The sequence below is a fragment of the Varanus komodoensis genome, unplaced genomic scaffold, assembly GCF_004798865.1.
Source record: "Varanus komodoensis strain SLA01 unplaced genomic scaffold, ASM479886v1 scaffold3, whole genome shotgun sequence".
Lineage (NCBI taxonomy): Eukaryota > Metazoa > Chordata > Lepidosauria > Squamata > Varanidae > Varanus > Varanus komodoensis.
Window position 1 is genome coordinate 9,347,469 of NW_025335761.1, and position 26,708 is coordinate 9,374,176.

The window sequence follows — 26,708 nt, forward strand, 5'->3', positions numbered from 1 at the left end:
ATCACCTCAGATTTATGTGCTTCTGGGGTTCCGTGAAGAACATGCATGAAGAAGTATGGAGCAGGATCAAAGCTGTATTGCAAAGACAGTGGTATTGAAGGAATGGTGTGGGTGAATTATCCCTACAAGGAATGATCCAGTGTGTGATGGCCAATACCATTCCTGCTATTGGAGAAAAGGCATTTTGTAGTAGCTACTGCCTGAAATAAGCACAGAACGGATGTGATAGTCTACTTTTTCTGCTCCAGTACTTTCCAGCAGGCAGTTCAGTGTTTAGAAATGGAAAACTCTTGACTCCAGATGTGCTAACGCAGGGTCACTCTCTCCCAAATGATGAAAGTTTAGCTCGAGTTCTTCCATACTGCTATCCCCAAACAGGCTGTCTCAGTGATGCTGGGAAGCATGTGCTTTTGCTGCTTTTACAGCAGCTTTTGTTGTGCTTTTGTTGTGCCTGTAGTTGGCAGGGAATGCTTTTAATTAGGGCTTATGAGGAGGCAGGGGCACTAAAAGGACCATTTGGCCCAGGCCTCGCTTTCTGAAAGGCCTCAAATTTCAGTATGCTGAAGAAGGTCAAGGATTACGGACATTCATCAACAGGACAAAATCATTTGCATTGTTTTGCTGGGCTTAATATAAATTGTGACATTGCAAGACAACTACTTTTCCACAATAATTGTTAGGTTTGCACAAAAGCGAGCTAGAAAAGAACTTGTTAAATAAAAAGGGAACGTTTATGGCCATTTATTGCATTGTATCTTTTTGTGTTAAAAGCCTTGATTCTTTAAATGTAAATATTTATGCTATAGCCATTTTTGCAATCCTGTTTTGGCATGGCTTCATTTTTTAATATAGCAGGAAGGTCTCCAAAACTGAAAGTGCCCTGGGCCTCTCTGGATCTCCGAGGGGCCCTGCTTTCCGTTACAAAATAGGGCTGTGCCGGCACTGTGTACGTAGAAATCCATTTACCTTGGATCATTTATTTTGACCACACATGCCCAGCTGGGTCAAGATGCTGATCAGCTACCAAGCAAGTTCACAGATGATTGCTTCTAGGGAATGTGCTGGTTGCTGTTAGTAAACAAACTAGTCATTAATTCTGCCACTGCTCATTAGCTCACTGCAGGTAATAGGGAGGTATAATATGCTTATACAGTATAGCACACCTTTTTCTTTTGGTACTCTTTCTTCCAAAGCTTTAAAATGGCCTCATGTTGAAGAGCTTGCAGCTCGAATTGCCGTGTCAAGGCATTTAATATGCTGTAGTATGACTGCCATGCCTTCATCTTTATCTTTCTCACTCATTCAAACATTCCTTAGTGTTGGGCCCTTACTCGATTTATATGGTGATCCTGTGTTTATTTACCTGGAAGTAGGGATGCTTTGGGAATTCGGGCTCTTTGAATTCCAAGGCAAGCTTGACATCTTCCAGACCTCCCCAATGAATGCAATGAAGTGGAATATGGCTATCTATTGGATTTCTTACTTCTGTGGAGGTTGCAACATAATTTGTCAGCTCAGAAAACATCAGAATGCATATTTGAGAAATATGTGTTTTTTAAAAATATGTATTTTAGGAAAAATACATTAAAATGTGTTTGAAAATGAATGAACATTATTTAAAGTTCCAGTTAATGCAGAGATGAGACACAATGGAGCTATCAGTGAATGCATATAAAAGTGACTTGGACTAGAAATAGACTGATGCTTCCAAATAGAGACTGACTGAAGTCTTGCTGTATTCACTGGAGCTTGTCAATCAACTTGTGTGGTGTAGAAGTTAGTTAGATTCTCAGAGGAGGTTTTACAGAGCTGTTGTTTCTTAGGCAATACTAAAAGCAAACAATCTTTCTGCTACATTTAATAAGTAAGACTAGTATGTCTAAACTTCCCCAACTGGGTGTGCTCTCAACATGTGTGTGTTCCTTGCATTTATATCCCAGCTTTTCCTCCAAGGAACATAAGGCAGTGTATATGGTCAACGCATCTGGAGGGGGCATCACAGTGGGGAAGGCTGTTCTAACCTGCTGCTATAACTAAGCATTGCAGCCCTGGGACAAAGGTGTTTCAGTTTACCCTACAAAGTAAACTTCATGCACTCTTTGCTTATTTCAGTATATGTTAACACCTGCCATTGGAGATCATTCCATTTCTTAACAAGATGTGAGTTTTGCTTTATCAGAATGAAATGGGATTTCTACCTTTGTTTACCAGCTTCCCATGTGCCTGTCCTCAAAGCCTTCATGTCAGTCAGTTGCATTTCAGATGGAATTGCAGGCAGCGTCTCAGAGAGATGGCTTTAGTATTGCCCTACACATGTTTATGTCACAAGAAACTCCACTGCGTTAATCTCAATCAGGTGATCTCTGGTAGAGTAAATGAGAAGTGGCTTTGGGGCTCTTCTTCCCCCGCAACTGCAATGATCACTGTCTGAGAGTAGCTGCTGTCCAACAGAAGGCCGATAGTTTCTTGGCAAAGAGAGCCACAACTCCTGGGCAGTGGAGCAAGCGGCTCATGCATCCCATTTTGTCCTCCTTGATTGGCTGCTTGACAGACCATGCTGCAGATAAACCAAGAAAGCTGTGGCTGCTTGGTTGCATGGGTGTAAGTTCCCACTGAACTCAATGGATGTCCATGTTAAAAAAAGGCATATTTATGTAGAAAATTATATTTTATCCTGCTTTTCAGACAAGTCGTTTTCCAAAGTGACTTTAATTACTTCAGTTAAATTAGAAGACAATTAAATTAAATTAGAATTTCAGTTAGAAGACAGAAAGACAGACACCCTGGCCTCAGGCCGACAAGCTATAAACACACACAAAAGAACAGAGTGGTAGGAAAGGCAGAGGATAGTGAGTGTTTTGATGGCACTAGAAGAAAGTGATGGGCTGTGAGCAGGTATTGTGTCTGATTGGAGCCAGACACTTCTTCCCTTGCTGTTGAGAGCAAGCAGGATGGCGGGCCAAGGCAAGAGTTCCCATGGGATGCCAGCCGTACCACAGATGTTGATTCAGATTCGGAAGATGAGGGTTGCCTCAGTGAGACTGGGGAGTCTGCATCAGCTCAAGGTCCTGGGATGCAACAGCAGCAGGAGGAGGGAATGATTGTCTCAAGGCTGGCCCTTCATCATGGTGGGCTGTTTCTGGGAATGACTTGGGTGCACAGCTGGAGCAAGGGATTGCGGAGGATGAGGAACTCTCAGGTGTGAACCAGCTCCTCCCTCTGAGCTGGACTCCATGGCAAGGTGCCAGCAGAGGGGACAGGCCCAGGTGGATGAGCAGAGAGCCGAGAGGAGGCATGCTTACCTGCAGAGAGCACCTCTTGAACGGTTCAGGCAAAAACGTTCCTAAGGAGAGCTTCAGGAGGTAATCATTAGGTTGGGTTCAGCTTACCATTTTGTGCATGCTCAGAGATCCAGCCTGGGAGACTGGTATTCAGAAGCAATAAAGAGTAAAAAGCCTGTGGCTGCCATTTGCTTGAAGAATGAACCTTGGCTTACAACACTTGCTTAGATAGAGATGCTGCAGCTGACTTAGAGGGTATACATGTGGAAGGCAAGAATAATGGTGAAAAACAAAAGTACAAGGAGGCATGATAGCTATTCTTCCTTTGACCAGTGTTGGTCACAATGGCAAACAAATGTTGCAGAGGTAGCTCTCCGGCAAGTTCCCTGATCCGGTTTGATGTCTTTGTTCCTGCTTCAGCAAAGAAAGGAGTCCTGGTCATCAAAGGATGTGATCTTTGGATACTATTTGTGATGCTAAAATCTTGCAGTCAGCCTGGAGTACTTACAGAGATGTGAATTGCTCTCTGACTCATTGATCACTGTTGGATAGCAGTAGTACCATTTAGCAAGGAAACTCTGAGTAAAAATTTTTAACTGTGGGCATCTATTGAAACAGGTGAAACAGCTTGAGCCAACCAAGCTTGCGTGGAAACAAGGAATGTAGGACCGTGGTTAGATTTGCGCTTTGGGATAACGTCACATTGCATGGTGGTGCTGTCAACTTTGTGTTGGCTTTCTGAAATAAAGTTAGTTCTCCTAAGACTAGGCCACTTATACTTGATAGGCATAAGAGGTGGGCTACTTCTGATTCCGTGGTCTTGGCTAGATCGTCAGCATTTAATTTGCACTCTGTCCCTCCAGCACTGCATAATGTCCAGGTTGCTTCCTTATGCTTGCCTTTTGCACAGACATAAGAGCTGCATCAATGGTATTGGTGCCAATGGCAATAGCAATCTGATCTATCCCACATAAGTAAATAGAGTAATAATTTAGTATGGGGTTGTTAAACTTCTGTGGGTCAGATCTGCCTTCATACAGCCCTATGGGTCACATTCTCAGAAGACCACTTCTTCCTCCTCTGCTCCCACACCACTTCTCCTGACTCCCAGTCATTTCCCAGATTTTGTGTTTTCATCCATTCTAAAAGCTTGGGAGCCCCCTGTGAGACTTAGTTACTGACAGGAACAACTTCAAGCTAAAATATCTGGTATTTTTGGCCCTGTTCCTTTTGCCTTTGGCCCCATCCTCTTTTTCCATCAACCCTGCCCAGCACTGGAATTCAGCCCTCTAGATCTTTTCAGGCTGGAAGAGATTCAATATCACTGTTTTGGTAAATATGAACAAACAGGAAAGCATTATGGATAGAAGCAGTAATTTTTTGGAATGCAGTTTTAGTGATAAGTTTCACAAATAAGGTCACTTAACACTCAGATTTTAACTGAAAAATCAACTTCCTCAGGATACAAACTTCTTAAAACGGAAACCATGCTGATACATGTGTGCCTTCTTGCAATCAACGGTTTCCATAAACTTAGTAGGCAAAAAATTATCAGAGAAAATAATGCTTCTTGATATTGCAACCAAAAACTTCATGGTAAAAGGAGTAATGAGCAGGAATGGTGGTATTCCTGTGGGCCCATAAGTCACCTTTTGACAGACACAAAGCCTTTATTCAGTGGCTTCCTACATCTACTGTAACTCTATGCTTTTACCTAATTCATTGCATCTTCTCTCTGTATATGTGATCATATGCCTAATGGTCAGGGGAAAGCAGCCATTGTGCGAAACCCAATGGAGTACTTGGGCCCTTGATAATTGTCTTACATGCTTTCAGTAACATTGTGCAAGTGTTCTGCATTGTTTGTGCAGTGTTGATTTAGCAATTCCAGGGCTAATGCTCGTTTCTAGAAAAGGCAGATGAGCAATGCTCACAGCTCTGCTGATCTCCTCTTCCAGAAATGAGTGTTACCTTTCATATCGGGTTTCTTCAAGGAAGCATCAAGTCTCCTTTGCATGAATGGTAGATCCTGCTTTTCCAGAGGGATTGCAAGACCCACTAATTGCCAAAAAGAATTGGTAGGATGGAATGGAAGCAGTGGGGCTTAAGTGCCCCACTGTTTTCCTCCTCCTATTCCTACACTTTTCCAGTTGTTACTCTGTAGATCTGGTGGAGCATGTATGTGAATCCAAAAGGTTTGCTTTTTTCACTTGCTAGTTCATGTGCATGTTGAGAGGTGTGAAGGCTAAGCATTAGCATTGGAAACAGAAGATGGGGATATCAATACAGTGCTTATTCAAGCTTTCTATGGTTTAATAGGTTTCCCTGAAGCTTGTGCGAAAAATTAAGTATTTGAAAACCTCCTTCCAGTGAAAAGAGAAGTTGCATCCTTCTTTTTGCTTTCATCCTTCTCTTTCTTTCCCACAATATTGCTTTACAGTTCTTTGCTCAGTTTTTTAGGGAAAGGGAAGAAGAAGCAGGGTGGTAAAACATGACGTGGTGGTCTTATTCCGATATCTTTCTGCTAAAGGGCAGGCTACTTGGGCTCTCATTGCAGGACTGAACCGAATGAGTTCCTGGTCTCCGGAAAGGGGTATAAAGAACCGAACTCATTCGATGGTGTGCATTTCCAAGAAATTAGTTCACTGCATTCAGACATCCTTGGTGTTGGCACTGTTCTAGGCAAAGGAGCCTGCTGTCTCTTCTCCCTGCACTCCTTCTGCTTTGTTCGTGTGCGCATTTGTGCGTGTTCATGTGTGTCTGTGTGTGTGGGGGAGAGCAGGAAAGAACAGTGGAGTCTAAGGACTGCTAAATCACTAGACGTTTCCTTTAAACCAAGCTGTTCTTCCATTCCCATCTCTTCTTTCACCCCCATTTTAATCCTACTTGTGTAAGTAGCACTGTGGGTTGTAGCGCATGGGTAGGCAGGCCAAAAAGTGTAAAGAATATTCCTCCAGAGCTTCTCCTCTCTCCCCTCCTCAACATTTATTTGTCCTAGATGGAAGAAGAGTTGTTTTTTGAAATGCTTAAATTACAAAATACATGTACTAGTGAAGTAGGCTGACTCCAAACCTTATCTGAACTTTCTAAGTCTTAAAACTTAACTGATCTGTGATCAAAGCTTTTAATTATTGGGGATGAGATTGCCAAATAGATTGCACAGACATGATGGCTCCTTCCTCTCTCTGCCAGTCACAGATGAATTCCTCTTCCACTTAGTAACCGAAGATAGCTGCTTTCTAGATGAAACACCTTCAGCATTTCTGGAGAAGTAAGAACTTTGGCCAATCTGAAACATCAGTATTTGCCTTTTAAAATAGACCTTTTAAGCTGGATCATCTCACCAAAAGTGTTCCATGGCTGCATGGATTATTTTATAGTCTACTGCAGCAGTTCCCAAACTTTTTTGGTCATGGAACCTTTCTGAAGACATTTTTTCCCATGGAACCTTAACTCTATCCCTGATTTTTAACAAGCATTGTGAAGCCACAACGTCCTTCCTTCTTTCATCTGCTCCAATTGCCTGAGTGCTTTGCATAATGTAATCGATTTGGAAATAAAGAGAAAGCATTTTAAATATAATGAATGAATAAAGCGATTATATAGTAATATCCTAAATAAATTCTTTCAGTTATTCCCAATGCAATAGAGTCCTAGGAACCAAATGATGTGATGCATTTTTTTCTTTGCTGCTTGGACACCAGCTGATAATCAAATAGTTGGCCTCATGTGGTTTCATTTTAAAATCTGTTTTAAACTTGATTGTTGTGATTTTTTTGCAGGACCCCATGAGGCTTTTGTGGAACTCTATGGTTCTACAAAACACAGTTTGGGAACTGCTAGCCTGCTGCATTGGTAGAAATTCTAATGTAGCTGCATACCCATGGAAGTACGACGGGTGAAGTTTTCCAGATGAATATATCTCAGATGTGGGGCCTGAATGTATTCCGGCGAGAGATGGCCCCTGGGTGCTACAGGCATATGTAGGATGAAGTGTGTGGCCTGTGATTTCACTCACTACGCAAATAGTCCTGCCTTTTGGCCATGTCCCACAAGACAGGCATTTCCCTCACTTTTACCAGAAGGTAAAAAGACAGGGGCAGTTAAATAGTTCAAGCAGGCACAAATGGGAATTACTATCACTCGACCAGAAGACCTAAGGCTAGATTAGACCAAGGGCCTATCTAGTTCAGTATTCTGGTGACACAGTGGCCGACCAGCCAAAGATTTAAAGAGAAAATTCCTCGCTGGAAAGAGCAGTGGAAAGGTTACTGCTAGTGGGCCCCGCCTTTCAAATGAGAGCAGCCATAACTCAAGGTTCAATCCCTGTATTGCCTGTTTGAAAGGGTCAGGTAACGGGGGAGGGGATACACTGCTGGAGCAGGCATGTTGGCAAAGAAGTCTGTCTTGGGATGGAGCAGATTCCTATTTTCCTCAAGTGTTGAGGTGGAGTTTGCTTCATAGCCCTGCTGAGTGCATGACAGCTCTTATCAGGCTTGTGATTTCCTCTGGCATCCTCACCAGATGTGTTTCCAGGTGGAAGAGGTGGGTGTACTTTTCTCACTTTTCAGAACTAAATGCCAGTTCTATTACTTCCTCTGGGAAATCTTAAGTGGCATATCTTTCCCACCCAACAAAGCTGATATATTTTTGAATGCTGCTGCTAGCTGGTGTATGAGGGAGAGCTATCCAATTAGAGTGACGCTCCAATTCCATCCTGATAGCAGTACTGACCTAAATATCCTAATAAGATTAGAAGTAGGCTTTAGACTGGAACATAATCGCTCGCTTTGTTCCATTGCCCTTTGCTGACTGCTGCCCTGCACAAGGAAGCTCTCCGAACATATCTGCTGTAGGTCGGGAGGGCTGGCTGCCATTAGTCTGGCTCATGCTTTGCTTCCTGTTGCATTGTCACACAGGACCATTAAGGATGTTGTCAAGTGCAAGTAGTTCCACATCCTTCATGAGAATTGCTACCTTGCTTCCCGTGCTCTTGACAAGCAACCCATTGAAGAAAGTGAAAGTCTCTGCCACCAGACTTGCTGAGACTTGGACTGAGACTCTTGCCTCTGCTTTTGCTTCCCCCACCCCACTCTTGAAGCATCATCACAGATGTCTTGGCATGTTTATAGGCCATTAATGCTGCCACTTTCCCTTAAGCTGCCTTGTTCTGCAAGCTCATGGCTAGACACATCAGATTATAATAGTGCAATTAAGCTTTGTAGGCCAAGACATCAGGAAACCCTGAATACGAGTCTCTTCCTGGTCTCCTATCCCAAATTTAACTTTCCCAGCTCATTCGTCTCCTCTTGAAGTGCCCAGCACAGTCACTGTTCTTTTGGGTTGTGCTTCTGCTGTTGAAATGCTTCTTCTGTCTTTTCTTTTCATGGCCTCTACGCCTAGTTAAGAACTCCTACTTATCTCTGTTTGGTATGAGTGTCTCTGCAAAGAATCTTAGATGATTCTTAACATACTGAAGCGGTTAGATGACAGAATTATGAATCCAGGTTAAAGGCAAACAAAATTCTATAAAGTAGGAAACAATAAGCTAGATGCTAACCAGCTTGTTCACTAAGTTCACCAGGCTCATTAAATTCAGTTTCTAGAAGCAACTCTTGATTCTCTGCTCACACTCCTAGGTTAATATAATCAGTAGGACATGGATGATTATGATAGTGCTTGTCTATGCCATTATTGCTCCTTTTGCAAGGAGCCCAAGGCAGCTTACAAAGTTCTTCTCTCCATTTGATCTTCACAACAACAATCTTGTGAGGTGGGCTATTCTGACAGGCAGTTACTGACCCAAAATCGCCCTGTGAGCTTCATAGCTGGGTGAGGACTAGAACTCAGATCTCTGGAGACCCATTCAAACACTCTTCACAACTATACCATACTACATGGAAGATGGTATCTGTAGGTTTATAGACAATCACACACAAGCATGGCTTTGTTTGTTTGTATGTGCTGCAAGTAGAATATTTTATTATTTATTTATTTAAAATATTTATATGCCATCCTGTTGCAAAAAGTCTCAGGATGGCTTACAACATAAAATATAACATACATAAATTCCTGACTCACACTGGCTGCAGTTAAAAACATAGAAAAGACAATATTAAAACTTATTAAAATATTGCCGGAATAAAAAGGTCTTAGCCTGGCGCCGAAAAACAAATAATGATGGCGCCAGGCAGACCTCTCCGGGGAGCGCATTCCACAGATGGGGCGCCACTGCAGAGAAGTCCCTCCTCCGGGTACTTTGCTTCCTAATATCTTTCATGGAGGGCTCCCAGAGGAGGGCCTCTGCTGCCGATCTCAAGGGGTGGGAGGGCAAATATGGAAGAAGGCGTTCCTTTAGATATCCAGGTCCCAAGCCATTAAGGGCTTTATAGGTAATAACCAGCACCTTGAATTGAGCCCGGACTTCGATGGGAAGCCAGTAAAGCTGATAGAGGACTGGGGTTATATGAGAATAATGCCAGTCCCCGTCAGCAACCTGGCCACTCTGTTTTGCAGCATCAGAAGTATCCAGACTGTCTTCAAGGGCAGCCCCACATAGAGCGCGTTACAGAGATCCAACCGGGAAGTAACCAATGCATGTGTCACTGTCGCTAGGCAGTCTTCCTTCAGGTAGGGACGCAGCTGATGGATCAATCGAAGCTGAAGGAAAGCGCTCCTCACCACCACAGTCACTTGCGCTTCCAAGGACAGTTCTGGGTCGAGGAGCACCCCCAAGCTACTATAAATAGTATCCCACTTTTATATACTGTACTATTCATCTGGCAAAAAAGCTCTCAGAACAGTGTACCACAAAGATAAAGACCATCTAAAAACATTGCATAATATAAATCACTTTGACGTCATAATATAGAAACCTTTGATGTCCCCCTCAGTCCTCCTGCTGGTATCTCATGGGACATTGTAGGAGCACTGGGAGGAGCAGGTAAGATTGCTGCAGGAAGTACCCTGACAATACTTGTGGCAACTGTCAGCCACTTCCCCAGCACATGCACTGTGGCTATTGGGAGAAGGGGATTGTGCATTCTCCCAGCATCAACAAGAGTGTAGGTTAGGGAAGCTGGAGTGGGGGATGGAGCATGCTCAGCTGGGCTTTCTCCCAGGGGGACTCAGCCAAACACACTGTCCTATCTCTATCATACTTTGACAGTGTGGCCCCATGGGCCCCAACTAAGTGGGGGCAGAGGGGCAGGCTGCTATCTGCTGCTCGTCCCTCCCCATTCCTGAGCAGGGCTGGGGAAAGTGGCACAGGACAGGTACTGGTAGCAGCACTGCAACCTGCTCTACATACTCCCACCTTCTCCCTTGGGACTTGGGAAGGTGGAGGTGTATGGGGCAGGCAGGGAATCCCTTTTTTAAATTTTATTTATTTTTCGATTTATATCCTGCCTTTTTCCTACAGAGGGCTCAAGGCAGCTTACATCTCCTCCTCCATCTTATCCCCACAACAACCCTGTGAGGTAGGTTGGGCTGAGAGTTTGTGAATGGCCCAAAGTCACCCAGTTGGCTCCATGGCTGAGCGGGGACTCGAACCCAGGTCGCCTGAGTCCCAGTCCCACGCTCTTAACCTCTGCACCACACTGACTCTCCTTTTTCCCCAGCAAGAGCACTGGGGGAAACTTATGACAGCTATCCATTATCTTGCAAGAGCCACACTTTCCAAGGAGTTTTTGCTTGATTATGGATCGTGCGATTCAGACTTGGACAACACAACAAGCGATAAAGGGGTTACTAAGCCCCACAACCATCATGGTTTTTTGGAGTAGCTCATAACATGCATAAAACTTGGCTTATTGGAGTCTAGATAACACATTAAACCACCCCCTTGTCCACGGCTTGATATGTCATGAGTACCCAATCATTTTCTCCCATGCAGTGCAGTTCCAAGCTTGAGCTACACCCCTGCCTTTGGCAGCAATTTAGTTGTAGGAAAAGAGACTGAATGCTTTATGATATCAAGGTGTATTTCTCAATGACAACATCAACCACTTGTCATCCTTTCATATTTTCCTTCCCCTTCTTCTAATCTACTGTGCCACAGAAAATCTATTAGGAAAGAACAATAAGATAGGTGCACCATTGTGATAGTTAGCACGAGGACCCTTCCATCAGCAAGCACTACACAAGAGTTAAATGTTTTCTGAGTTCTGAAAAGAAGTAAAGGGCAAGTGGAAGATGTATAATTCATGATGATATGTGAGCGCCCTTTAAAATTATGGTGAAATAGCTGTGCCTTGTTCACCCAACATTTCAGGTGTAAATACTCTTGGGCTACCAGTGAAAAGTCTGGTATTGTGTGCAGTTATTGTGATTCCCCCTTAATTTCTTTTTCTTCTGATAAAAAAGATGAAAGAAATAGTGGGAAAACATGGAGGGTTACAAATTCAAGATATTACCTGAACCCTCTGAGTGAGCGTTGCTGGATGATTACACCATATGACTCCTCTGAAAATATCCAGGCTCAGGATGCTTGGCTGATTGGGCTCCAAAGCTTCTCTGCCTGTGGAACTGGTGGCATATGCTGCACTTCCTATGCTGAAATGGCTCCTGATATGGTTAGTAGATGAAAACAGAGAGGAGAAACTCTTGTAATAAGGCAAAGACAAACAGCCTTTTCCTAACACTAAGGAAACAGTCAGTTAAGCAAGTAATCTATTGACAGGGGAGTCATCTTTGTCAGTGGGACTCCTTCTCCATTGCAGCTTCAATTTTGCAGTTTATAAGAGCTATCCATGGTGTTGACCACCTATCTCTAAAATAGGTTCACCGTCCTAGAGCACCAAGAATAGCTCTGATAAAGTTGAGACTAAGACCTGCGCTGGAGAAGGAGCGCCACTGGAATAGGAATCACTGGATGCCTTGCTTACTGAGGAAGGAGGCATTCTTTCCCCTGAAAATTCTTGTGGAAAGGGCTCTTGAGAGTCCCTTACTCAAGTGAAGACTGTGTAAAAGATGCATGCTCACGTGGTTGTCTATTTCCCCCCAGGTTTTGTAAGCCAGGAAGATGGGGTCTGGCTGCCTGAAAGTCACGAAGTACTTCCTTTTCCTCTTCAACCTCCTTTTCTTTGTAAGTATTTGGGGACAGAATCTAAGGGAACCTGTTTCTGGGTTAAGCCTGGCTTGGGGAGACTCTAGCCCAATTAAGAGTGAATTGCAATGCAGGGAAGACAGAATAAGAACTCTTAAAGAGACTTATCCCCCTTTTCTGAAGATCAGGCACAAGCTGAATAGTATTATTTGTGTTACAGTCTCAGTGTGGAAAATTGCATTGTGCTGATCATATGAAAAAATGTTTTATGATATGTTTCATGAACAAATGAAGGGGGAAAACATCTTTCAGTAGTCAGCCAGTAGGAGAACAAGCAGGAATGCTGAAGGTTATGAAGATGGTGGGAAAAAAATGAGCACCAGACTGGGTAAGTCTGCTCTTCCAAACACATCGCCCTCAAGTTACTTGTTACGTTTCAATCCACAAGGATACAAGGAATACAAAAAGACTTGCTTAATCCAAGCCTAGGTTAAGCAAGGCTTAATGCAGCATTCAGCCTAGGTTTTCTTCATCCAAAGTATCTACTTGCTCTTTTGTTTTACAATGGCACACTTAAAATGTATGCTACTTGTTTCTGAGAGCAGTACAAGAATCGGGATGAATGAACTGGAAATTTTTGAAAATAGTTTTTCATACAGTCCAACAAAACCCACCTATCTATCTATGAGGAGGAATTCATACATAAACAATAAAAAGCATAAATACACTATGGAAGGATTTTATGTTACAAAAAAGAACCAGTATCAGAGATTACCAATGTGCTGTGACCTAGCTAGGGTCTTCTTCATTGGTCTAGTATAAGAAATACACACATTTTACAGTTCAAGCCTCTCACTAATAGGCAGCTAGTATGCAAAACTGTAATTGCTCCGCCTACTATTAAAAGCATATTATTTTTCACATTTTAGATCTATAGTGAACCATGTGAACGTATCTATAAAAAGTCACTAAGTCAGGCACTGTTTCGGGGATCCTGAGTTCCTGTTCATCTTGGAAAGGGGTTGGAGCTGGAACTCAAAGCTAATAGCACCCTTCCCCACTTGCAGCCAGTGTGGAACTGGCTGCTTTCCTGAGGCTGCAAAATTAATAAGGAAGTCATATTTCAGTCAAAAGAGGAACTTTCTCCAAAATGAGATAGCTAGTAAGAGGACGTCCAATAGGGGAGTCAGAAGAGTTATACGCCTTCAGAACGTTTAGAGGTTAATCAAAACCACAAGAACAGAAACTCTGTATGCCACACACAAGTTAGGAAAGGTTGCTCTGAGTCCAAAGGTCACCAACAAACTCACCCTTGAAATCAAAAATAGCAAAGCAAAAGTTGGAGTCATCTTATATGCCGGGTGACAATTTTCCTTAGTGTAATTTGCCTTCTGCATTGCATCATGAGCCTTGTGCGCCTGTGCATGCACTCCCAGGTCGTCTGGGAAGGGATGCTCCGGGGAATTTGTCCTGTGTCGGTTGCAAGTCTCACACATGGCACACCTGGTCCACTTGTTGGGGACCTTGGAAGGGTTGGTGCTGCTGCCCACTGTATGACCACCTCCTGGTGGATCAGTGCTTGTGAATAAGGGGCTAGAAGGACCTTTGGGCTGGGTCAATATGGCTCTTCTTATGTTACTTAGGCAGATGTAATGAAGTCTGTCTCTACATGTAAGCAGTTACTCAGAGGAAAAAGTGTGGAAGACAGATGACTTGATGCTAACTGTAGGATGTTTAGGTTTCTATATGCTTGTCCTCGTATCTACATACATTCCCTTTTTCAGACAAAATAAGCCAGATTACTAGCCATCTCATTTTAATCAAGTCCTTTGCTGATTCCTGCAATTCTCCTTTATGGGAACACCCAGCCACAATGTATATGGTTATAATCAGTGCAATGGTGAATGGATTTTATTGTGGGTTCATGCTGTTGTTTGAGAAGGTGTAGATTAGTATGAAGATGCACAGCAAAGCTACTTCTTGCAAATAAATAAATGAATAAATATAAAAACCAATAGAGTTGATGAACAAGTCGACCCAGTCAACATGCATCAAAGTTGTTTGGGTTCCTACTCCATTGCAGGGACAATCAAGGCTCATGTTGCAATCATTTGATTAGGTTTGTTGGCCCCTTCCCCTTCTGTTCCACTAAGTATGCGGCTTTTGCGCCAGCTGGATTTCTCAGGCACTGTTAGCCTTATCCTCAAAACCTTTACTAGAGGTTCATAGGGATTTGAGCCTCGTCTCCCTGCCACCTGCCACCTCATCATCACATTTTATATTAAAGCTTCATTTAGCCTGTGGTAAAATCAGGTTTTGTCATTACCTTTTCTCTAATCTTACCTCATGATCATGTCAAGAGTACTAAATCTGACGGCCCGCAAGCTCCTAAATCAAGATAATCTCTCCCTAGATTAATTAGCACATGTTTACTTCCCCTCTTATATTTTAAGAGACCATAGAAGTTAAATCCGGACTGTGTTACTGTTTTTTATCAGCCTTCCCTAACTTAATGGCTCCAGATGTTTAAGAGTAAACTTGCAGCATGCCTGACCATGAGTTAGGACTGGTTAGAACTGCTGAAGTCCCAAGATCTGGAAGGCATGTGTTGGGAAAGGCTGTTCTACTGACATATTGTGTTTCCAAAGCAGGAATGCATAATCATGATCATACAGACCAGGTAGGCTTTTATTCCTAAGATCATGTGTGTTCTTCGAATACAATTGCCTTAGCAGTACCTGTTCACACTTCACAGAATCCACATCCTTCACAGGGATCATAGCTCTAGGTGATCTCTTGTGGTGGGAACTGTGGCTAACTGCTGTGCTGTAGTCCATCTATTGCACAGCCCTGGTGTACATTACCTTCTTAGGAGTTCATAATTCATATTTGAATTATGAAATACATCCATATTTGCCCAGTCACCCCCTGAGATCGGCGGGAGAGGCCCTTCTCCGGGAGCCCTCCGTGAGAGAAATTAGGAGGGTGGCTACTCGGAGAAGGGCTTTCTCAGCGGTGGCGCCTAAGTTATGGAATGCGCTCCCCAGAGAGGTCCGCCTGGCGCCGTCGTTATTTGTTTTTCGGCGCCAGGCTAAGACCTTTTTATTTAAGCAACATTTTAAATGCTAAATACAATTGAATTTTATCTGGCCAGGGCGGCTTATTTTATAATGTGAGTTTTAATTAAGATTATTTTATATGGATTTTAACTTGTTTTATCTATGTTGTAAGCCGCCCCGAGGCTTTGGCGAATGGGGCGGCATAAAAATGTTTTAATAAATAAATAAATAATAAATAATTTGCCAGGTAGGATCCAGTGACTTGGACAACAAATACTCAGCAGAGCAGCTTCTCTGTTTTTAGAAAGAGCACCAAACCCCTGAAGCAGCACCAAACCCCAACCTAGTGGACTCCAGATGGCTCACTGAGCCTTCTGGATATTGTAGTCTAAAACATCTGGATGGCAGCCGTCTGCCTTCCCCTGCCCTAATTAAAAAGCATTTTATAGCCCCTGTGAGAAATCTGAATCTAGCAAGGAAAGCGGCAGCGCCAAACACAGTTGGGGTTAAATTAGGCATTTGGCAGCAAACCTGTATCTGGAAAGCAACTGCTACTTCTCTGCTGCAAAGCAGCTCTGGAAGAATTTGCAAGGGGAGCAGCAGGTATCTAACCCCATTCGCTACTTTCTTTTCCAAACACTTGATGATGTGGAAAGCCTACCTTGAAATCTCAGATGGAGAAAACATAGGTATTCCTTTCACATTATATTCTCCTTCCCCGCCTTTTTCGTGGGCAAGTGACAATCCAGTTTGCTAGATCAGTGTTTTCTGTCAGACATCTAATTTCAATCTTGGAGTGCATCAGTAGCAGTAGTAGTTGTTGTTGTCGTCATCATCATTTCATTTATATACTGCTTCCATAGCCCACAGGGCTCTCTTGGCAGTTTACATTTCCAACAATAAAAACAGATATACATTTCCAAATACAGTGGGATTCCGAATACATTTGACAATAAGTCCAAATAGGTTTCCAAAATAAATATGCAACAATAAAACAAATATAAAAAGACCTAAACAGTGCAACAATATCATCCATTGAAAATACTAAAGAACCCTAAAGAAATAACCACAAAGTCTAATCGATTAATCCCAGAAACAACTGCCCTACTTAGTCCACTGGCTGGAAATCCTCGTCCAAGCTGCCCCAAGCAGGTGCCAAACAGGAGGAAGGGCCCTGGCACTGGGAGGGCCACCTCCGAGATGGGCTGCAGCTGCGGCATGTGCCTTCCCGCCCTCTCCCCACTCGCTCTCCCAGTGCCAGTCGCACATTTACGCACATTAGCGAAGCTGTGCTGGGTGTGGCCAAAGGCCCGCCTAGGCTAGCCCTCTGTACGCGTGGTGGCAGACCAGCTGCCCATGGGATCCCTCAAGTAGGATGGGTGCTAGACCTCTGCCTGCCCAAACTCAGCAACTGGTGTATGCCAGCATGCTGCCTCTCGTAAGGGAGGTCCCCCTCAGCCAGCAAGGCCATTAGCCACTGGTAGCCTCCTCCCTCATGAACCTGTCCAATCCCTTTTTAAAGCCATCCAGATTGGTGGCCATCACCCCTTCCCATGGCAGTAAATTCCACAGTTTTATACATTGTACGAAGTGGTATTTCTCCTTACGTGTCCTAAATATCCCACCAGTCAGCTTCATGGGATGACCCCGGGTTCAAGTGCTATGGGAGAGGGAGAAAATCGTCTCCTTCTCCACACCATGCATTATTTTGAACACCTCTATCATGTCTCTCCTTTAGGGGAAGCCTAGGCTGTGGAAGGAATATGATTTACAATCTGTTTTGTGTTGGATCTGGCTGTAATTCATACAAATAGTCTTAGTAGTTGTTCGAATATAATACATAAAATCCATGGACTCCAATTTACACCATTGACACTGTGCTACTTAAGATGTATTCTCATAATCTACCCAGGTATGTAACAGTACCATTATGTAACTATATAGGGATTCTTTTTCTTTTGCCTTGTACAAAGAAGCAAAAGTACCTTGTATACAGAGATATTGCAAGGTTTCCCTCTGAAAAAAATGTTCAGTTATAGGTCACCATCCTCATTTAATGTATACTTTTCTATAAAGCACTCAGCACATAACTCAGAAAATAGGTCTTATCTTAGTAGTGGCTCTATCAATATGCCTAAAAATGGTTATTCTCTCTGTAATATTTTATACACCATTTTCTTGATCATTGGGAGGTGGGAAACAAAAATTTGCCCTTGTAACAATTCTTCTTATTTTGGAAGATAAGCCTTATTCATGAAACAAGTATTAATGTCGACTGAAATCCAACCAGAAAAATTGCTATTAATTCTAACCACTGTAAACACATTCTTGATATATCAGAGATGAAAAGAGAGAGATCCATGGAGGTAACATGCTCTTTGTACATTTCCCACAGTTTAACAATACCTGATCTTAACTTTCTTAAAAAGTAGATGCCCTTTGATCTGTTCCCCCAAAAAACCAAGCTCTCAAGGGGATGTTAATGTCTAATGGTTTGCCTGCCCATGTCCTACCTTGATTTCTCATTTCTCATCTGTAGCATGATGCCGTTAATGGAGCTTCATGATGATGCTATGTTTGAGGCCACCATCTTTTTATCTGTTATTGCACTGTTTGCTGCTCAGTGATTCCAGTTTTGCTTTCCTAAATGAACGGATTGAATATCCAACATATTTTTTAAGAGTAGGCATAAGCTAGGTAAAGTAAATCAACTTTCCCAAATCCATCATTTCAGTAACTAGTTATATATGTTCCATCCATGTGAAGTTGTATTATTCCTACCTATTTATCTCACTGGGTCTATACTATATTTAATGTACAATGGCTATTTGCAGCATTCTTTTGCTGTTCTCTCTGTTCCCCTCGCTTGGATTCAGCTTGCACAATACAGCGGGGGGTTATCACGGGATATTTCAGCCATGGTGAGTCACAGTGCATGCCAGGCATGAACAGAATATTTAACTTCCATGCTGGGGGTTTTCGTAACATGCAAACCCAGCCATCAGCAGTTATGCAAGTGCTACATATATTCATTAGTTTAAAAGCCTTTCACTAATTCCACAACAGACTGAGGTTTGCATCCGCCCATGCATAGCTCTCCTGAAGGCTGGATTCAGAGGGCCCAGCCCCTCAGTTGGGGGTTGCATATTAAGATTGGCGGAAGGGTGCACTGTGACTCATCAGGGGATAAATTGCACATGATCGGCTGTTGTGTCATACACGCCGGCCCACGGTATGCAAGACTGAGGGCAGTGTCTGTGTCTTGTTTCAGTTTTTTATTTACTGCATCTAGTCTTTGCAAACACTCTGCAAAAAATCATCACCATCATCGCAGTTGGTCCACCAGATCCACCAGCACACATATCACTTGCAGAATTGGAAGCTGCAATTCAATATATCTAAATGTCAAAACAAATTAAGCTTGGTCTACATTTCCTAGAATAATCTGCGTATCAGGACTTAGTTATTCCCCAGCCAGCATACCTTCCAAACATTTCAACACAGTCCTTGGCTTAAAACATAGGAAGTGTATGTGTGTGTTTTAAAGCAAAAAGATATATTTAAATAAGCATTTTAAATGCAGCATTTTGAGGATTGTGTTTTTTTTTAATTCAGAAACGGACATTATTAATTTAATGTATTTCATAGAATATGCATACAAATGTGGCATTATACCAGTTGTAGCAAATGAAATGGCTATGGTAAAATCCATATGTCTCACTTTCAAAAGAAACCATATCATTCAGTATTGGCCAATATATTCAGGGGATACATTCTCTGATTTGGAAAAACTCCCAGCTGACAGTAGCGTCAAACTTTGTCTGTCAGACACTTCCTTTGAGGAACTCTATTTGTGACCTGGTTACATTTGTGAATGACTAGTGTATCATATGTTGGATCTAGAAAAAAATTTGAGGAACTGCTACTTAAGAGTGGATTGAGCTTGTGAACTCAAATCACTCTTCCCTTTGAGCAGAACTCATAATTTTTCAGCTTCTACTCCTTTGTAAGAAAGTTCAATCATTTCTGAGGAAAACAGCTGTTGTTTTCTTCTTCCTTTTGCATATGAAACTGGCAAGTCACATTCAGGGTTGGTGAAGCCACAAACTTATAAGCTAGCTGGAATCTTCCACAGTCTTCCAAATTGATCGGCTTTATGTAGCAATAGTACTTATAGTACTCTATAGCACTCAGGTCACCATATTTTCCCCTTTCCTGCTGTACTTTATTGGCATCTGCTAGCAGATGGTGGGGAAATGGTACATACTATGATTCATGCCAAGTGTTGAACATGCTCATGTCAAGAGATAGAACCTGAAGGTGGCAGCATCCAGGCATACTTTCTTTGTCGTATGTAGTGAGCCCTGAGATAGAAACATAGAAAACAGAGCGAGTCAGAAGGGGTCTCCTGGGCCATCTAGTCTGACCCACGGCTCCAGCCGGCTCCACTCTTGACATGCCTACCATGTCCATGTCCAGCCTATCCTTGAACACCCTCACCGATGAAGCTTCAACCACCTCCCATGGAAGCCCATTCATACCCTTGGGGTTCTCACGGTCAGGAAGTACTTCCTGGCATCCAAATTGAACTTTGGTTCCTTGAGCATGGCTCTGTTGGAGCGCGTCCTGCCTTCCTTTGCAGGGGAGAACAGGTCTCTACCCACTTCTGTGTGATACCCCCTGACATACCTATATGTCATGACATTTACTCCCAATGTATTACTTTGGGAAGTAAAAAGGTAGATACTTTGCACTTTGCATGTCTTCACATCCATGCGCCATCCTCTGCAACAGCAGTAGGCCATCCCAGTGTCCTCCAGAGCTTTTGCACTGTAACTCCCATAAACTTTGATCACTGGCCATACTGACTGGAGCTGAAGGCAGGTGTAGTCCAAAAAACCTGGAGGGTGCCAGTTTGCCTGCAGTATCTTCCAACATGTGCATAGGTGAAGCTAACAAAGTGCGAATTGGTTTTTACTAGAGGCCTTGGGGTGAATTAATCCTTGGTCACATGTGCAGGCAGTGGTCTGGCAGCGATCTCTGTGGCAACTTTTTCACAGAACACAACACAAGGTGAGAGGCACTTAAGGAAACTTAATTGGAGCGAGACGAGGGAAGAAGCAATGCATCTTCAGTGGCCCTAAGAGAAGCATCACCCAGCCCCAGTTTCTTATTGTCACAGCTCTGCAGTAGAGCGCGTGTTTTCAGTCTTGGTCTGATTCCAGTCTTTCCACACATGCCCTCCCTTTCCCCCACTCCAGTGAGCAAAGCCAAGTATGTTCTTGGAGCCCTTATGGGATGGCTCTGAGCTGACAGGAGGCGGATCGAAGTGGTTTGGCTGAATAAATCCAGATCTGAACAGCAAAGTATTTTCCCACATCTCGCACAGAAAGAAGAGGAAATTCTTTCGAGGGTTGGCTGCAGAGGGGAGCGAATGGTAGGGAAGGGCAGCTCGGGGGGAATAGACGATTGCAATCCTCTCCAAGCAGGCTTTGCTGGACTTCCTTTTCAGGCCACATGTCTTCAGATTGCTTTTTTCAGCTTGCTTCTGCGCTACATCTTGCCCTGGGGGGAACTGCGCCATGGTATCTAACACAGTGGCAACCCAGAGCAAAATTTGGAGACAAGCTAAGCACAGTCAGTCCGTTTTACGTGGTATAGAATTCACAGTGCAATCCTGTGCATATACGCGTGGAAGGACCCCCCACTGAGCTCCATGGGTCCCATTCCCAGGCATGTGTAGAAGGGCGGCCTTCATGATTGTTAGAGTCGGATGTTCAAGGGGAGGACGGTCTAGTTTGTTATGCAACTTTTGCTGGTGCTAGCACTCCCCCCTTCTACTAGTTCTAGTAAGGAATGATAGCAAGCTGCTCTGTACCAGCTGCTCACTGTATAAACCACTGCTAGTAGGAGGCTGTCCTATATCAGCCAGTTCAAAGATACACAGAACAGGCTTCTGGCAATGGTGTTAATATCCATTTTATTTCAAAAAAGACAGTCTAATCTATAGGCAAACAGATGTACTTTTAATCCTCTGGCCTGTAATTGCAACTACTAGCACAGCCTTCCCAAAATCCAGCGCCTTCCAGATGTGCTGACTACAGCTCCCATCACCCACAGCTGTCATGGCTCAGCTAGTGTAAGGGAAAGCACCTTGACTAGGTCATCTCATTGCTGCTGATCTCCAGTGTCAACTCAGCAGAGACCATTCCTTGATCCTCAGGTCCTGAGATGCAAAAGAATTATATCGACTGTCCTTTGAACTGACTCATTGCATCTCAAACCTCTCTGGCTTTCTGTACATCACATAAGAATTTTGCACCATCAATTCCGAGCCAGTGGGAAGAAACTCTGCACTTCTACCAACTACATAAATAATCCTCTTCTGACCGTCCAAGGCCCTGACAGAACAAAATCCTGTTTCATATAAACTGGCAAAATAAACATTCTGTGTCCTAGATTATTCTCTAAATGCTAAAAGCTCTGGAAAAGGTTTTGATTTGCCCTGGCTGCTTCCTGACAAATAGGCTTGCATGCTATGAACCATGGTGCTTTGTTTTTGTTTTTTAAGTCTCCTATAATGAGTGGCACTTGGTGTTTTGACTTCTAAAACAAAGGGTTCAAGTTTTACTGGAAAGCTCAGTTGGTTATAAATACAACACATTCTGTGCAAGCAAACTTAATATTTTCTGAAGTTGAGCTTGTTGGACCCACTCTATTCTCTTGTCTCCCTTTTGCAGAACTTCCAAACTTTTCAGCAACCCAGGTAATAAAAATGTGTTTCAAGGCCAAATCCTGAATGATCCTTAAGCCTGCCTTTAAAGTACTGCTGTCACTCTGGAGCTTTTAAAGCAAAACTTCTAGATTTGGTGCTTGATCCCTCATAGCTTTGAGTCATGTCAATCTTTCTGTAACACTCCACTAGTTTCTCTCACCATGGCTTGGAAGAAGACAAAAGCCTATTTGAAACTACTACACTGCCACTGAACAATGAAGGTTATGTTTACATGCCTGCCAAATCAGAAAATACTGTTCACAGAATAGTGTGCTTGTCCTTTCTCCCTCTGAAGCCAGGCTGCTGTTCTACCTGAGAAGGACGCAGCTGTTCAGGGCTTTAGAGGTGCATCTAGATCAGCAGCTTGGACATACGACAAGGTGGTGTATTCCGCATTGCACCACAGCATGTGTGCCACTTTAAAAAATGTATTTTCCCCCTGCAGTTGTGCTTTAGGGTTGGGAGGAGGGTTTCCAGACGCAAGCTTGCATTTCATTAAATGTGCAATCGTTCCTGCAGTTCTGGGTGATGACAGAACTGTGGGTATTCACTCACCCCCCCAGTTTACTCGAGGCTGGTTTTTATCTCTTCTGATAGTAAATTTGCTCCATCACAGTATATTCACTACAAGGTACTCCAACTCATTTTTCTTTTAGTTGATGCTAAACTGGCTCGTGTTCTGCCTTCCATCCAACCCATTTTTTACACTACAATGTATACTTGAGCACAACTGCACAAACCAGCCACACCATTTGGGAGAGTGTCTTAAAGTTGCTGCTGGTTTCTCTGTAGAAGAAACCTTGCTGTTTCTGCCAGGGGCGAAAGTCTATTTCAACCAGCTTCAATCCAGATCGAATCCTTTGCTATAATTTAGCTAGCTAGCTATTTTGTTTTTGGCAAATCATTGTTTCCTCGGTTTCTGATGTTTAGGCTGTATTTGTTGGTCTTTATGTAGCCCCAACAGCCCCATCAGTGCACATGAGTAAAGTATTTATATGTTTGTGGTTCCGCAAAGTTTGCAGAATGATTAAAAAAATAGACGAAGGGAAAGGACTGTGCGTGCATGTGCGCTTGTGCATGCAGAAACAGCCAGTGAGGACTGAGCGTACTCGATAGGCAAAGAATGGCGCCTGTCAATGGGAGAGGAAGAAAACTGGGGGAATAGAAGACTGAACAAGAGCATTCTACACTGCAACATTTTGTTGCAGCTCCAGCGTCTGCAGCTGTATGTAGATTGGTACATGGTGCGATGGGGCTTTGGCTCTTGTGCTTGGCAAGCAGCCTTGCAGGAATGCAGCTCAGCAGCAGTTCTGCCTTTTGTCAGCAGCAGCCGACTTAGCTGATGCCCCAAAGTCATTGTTCAAATGTTGATAGTGGCAAGGTCATTCTTGCCCTGTAGTTAGATTTTCAGATTTTTCCTCGAAATTCTTCAAGCCTGCAAATTGTATTGTCCCTTCCTTGGGAATAGCATGTATGTGGAGAACCAGGTGGTTTAGGTTCCTCTTGGCCTCTCAGTTAGGGAGAACATCCTGGCAACCTTCCCCAACCTTTTGTCTTGCAGATGTTTCTAGCCCTCAGTATTTCTCACCATGCTGACTGAGGTTGAACTGGAGCAAAATGGGTTAGGATGCACGAGGATTGGCCCATTCCCATCTGTGCCATCTCCTGATGAGGGATAAAAGTTGCCAGCTGGCACCCATTCTCAGAACACTGTGGGACTGTGATATGTTTGCAGTCTGTTTGCCAAGTGATGGCTCTGTGCCCGAAGGTTTGCTGCTGTATGAACACTGTGTGAGATGTGGCTTCATTTGATTCTATTTGTAGGCAGATGTTCAGCCTGCACCCAGGAGACCAAAGAACAGGACTAACTTCCTGTTTCTTTACTAAAGAACTAACTTTCTGTCTCTTTATTAAAGAACTAACTTCCTGTTTCTTTATTAAAGTGTGGTCATATATGAAGAAGTTGTATATGAACCCTGATCCTTGGTCAGCAGTTTCCTAATATTTTTTTCAGTTAATGTGAAATATCCAGCCTGTTCTACTCCGGCTTTAAGTGTCCTACCTAGTTTGGGTTTGTTGGATAAGTTGGCAGGAGAAACAAGTGTCCCAATTCACATTTTCCCTTATGTGCATGTGTGGTGGTGAATATCCCTTGAAATCCTGTGAAGTCTGACAAGTCCATGACCAAAGCTGCCATTTTGTTCTGCTCTGAAAGCAGACTTCTTTGATGAGCAAGAAACTAGGACCTGGTTCTCACGCAGGCAGTAAAGCTGTGTTTGATCTGTAGCACTTCCTCTTGCATTTGAAGCCAGCATGAATTTGATTGTTGCTTCATATAAGAAACTAGATGTTGAGGAGAAGGCTATGTCATCTCTTCCTGACATATTAGTTTCCACATGGAGAGATGTTTATTTTTATACGAAAGAAGATTCTACATCCAATGCCAGATTTGATGTGGAACAATTTGTGCAAGTTTACAGCTCCTGTGAAAACTAAGGCCATGCAGCTTAATGTATGAACCATCCCTTTTAAGTAGCCTTGCTCCAGTTAACAAATGCCATTCTCATACCTTCCTTGCTTCAGTTCTCAATAATTATGAAGTAGCAGCCTGAGTCCTGCATATTTATTTCATCTCACTGAGTTCAGTGTGACCTGTATTGGGAAAATTCTCCATGTCTTCCCTGAGGAGTAGCTGTAATGAACTGTAGCAGGAAAAACCACACTGTCTTTATGGACCCTTAAGGATAGACAGATGTATTCTAGCATAAGCTCTCATGGAAACTGCTCTTGCAATCTGCTTTGCTTGACCCATGATGCCAAAGCTAGCCTGTGCTGCCTCAGGGTACATTAAAACTGATATTTGCCCCTTATTCTGCAATATTCTATGTTTAACCATCCTTCTTAAGCAAACTAAGATGCTTGGTATTGTGTGTTTTTAGTAGGTATGTGTTCTGTTCTGGGTGAGTCCTGCAGAGCTCTTATGCTATGAGCTAAGCTAAGTCCTTAGGCAGTTTAGACCTTGTAAGACCTCCAGCTTTCTCAACAGTTTTGCACAGTGCAGTGCTTGCAGACCTACTGCCCAAAGTGTGTTATACTTGACAAGCAGCCTCCATTTTTGACTGCCAGAGCCTTTAGGGAAACTTAAGCCAATAATGAAACTGACTGGATAAAAGGTACTTGTATCCAAAAAAAAGTCTGTATTAAAACTGTGTAGAGAATGCTCTCATTTCCAGAACGCACAAGAGGAAATCTTCTTTTAAAATTGGAGCAGGTGAGATTTCTTAGCCATACTGAGTAAATAAAACTTCAGTATTCAGAAGCAGTCTATCCCATGGAATAAAAAAAATGCTACTAATAAAAAGGTTGGTCATGGTCAGCCAGAGGAACCCGACTAATCCTGCTTGAAAAAGGTCTGCACTAGAGAGATGGCAGGCTTGTACAACACACCAGGTCTCCCTGCAAATAAGCAGTGCGGTACGGATTGTTGGTGGAACAATTCCCCATCCATTTTACAGATAATTGGACTCACAATGGATTATCCTTCCCTCTTTCTCCTTTGGTCCTCCCACAGGTATCCCGAGGGACTCTGCACAGGGCCCATCTTGTCTCTCCTGTCTTTGCTAACCACAAGTCCTTTTTTGTTCATCACATCTTCCCCGCCGTATCCTTCCTCCTCCTCACCCTGTAGATCATCTTTCAAGATCCCAAAATTTTCAGCCAGAGTCCCCAAATGGCACATTGCAGGGGCTGTCACTGGTTTACCGCCTATTTTTATGCTCTTTTTGTGTCCTCATTGTGCACAAATATTTTGCTAAAAGTGTAGCAGATCACATCCATGAACAGAGAAACTGGAAATAGGGAATTGGGTGGTGGGTTTTTAAATTCTGCTTCCCCCAACAGCTGTCAAAAGATGGACTGCCAAGGGAAAAGGAAGGCAAATTAATGGGTGATCATTCCTCACAAAAGGGCATGACTGGTGGGATCATCCCCATCGTAGTGAGAACCCTGCGTAGCCTGGCAAAAATCGCATTTTAAAAGGAAGCCTGAGTTTTGAAACCTAGCTGTCAAAATGCTTACTTCTATAAAAGGGATGGCTCAGACTTCTCAACATTCCTGAGCTTTTAAAGTTTCAGGAAAGAGTGGAAAAGTGCAAGGAGTAGTCAGAATAAGCCCCAGACAAGTATCAGAGGATCTTATTGGCTACCCCATTTCACAAGCAAGGTGACCCAGGGCTTTACAGTTCTCCTTTTTTATTTTGTTGTCAACAAAATAAAATAAAAAAATCTATTTGCAGCCTTTCTGGGTCAGTGTTCACGATTGTTGTCTGCTGCATTTTGGCAGTAAATGCCTCCCAGGATATTGCCTTGATGAGGCTTCCCATTTTGGACTGCACATTTGTCAAGGTACAACTGAAAAAACACAAAACAAAACAAACACACTGAGGGCTCCAAACAAGTGAACAGATGACAATCCTGCTAATGTGTTGCTTTAGCATTTGGGGAAGATGTCATCATCTGTCAACTCTGAGATCACAAAAAGTGATCTCA

General features: G+C 43.1%; 1 protein-coding gene across 1 annotated transcript in view; it reads left to right on the top strand.

Moving 5' to 3' along the window:
- CD82 (CD82 molecule) overlaps window positions 1-26,708 on the top strand; it is a 97,025-nt gene that overhangs the window by 38,938 nt on the left and 31,379 nt on the right. Inside the window, exon 2 of the mRNA XM_044435911.1 lies at window positions 12,286-12,366. Coding sequence (XP_044291846.1) covers window positions 12,304-12,366 — 63 coding nt within the window. The 5' untranslated portion in view covers window positions 12,286-12,303. The remainder of the gene's footprint in view (window positions 1-12,285; window positions 12,367-26,708) is intronic.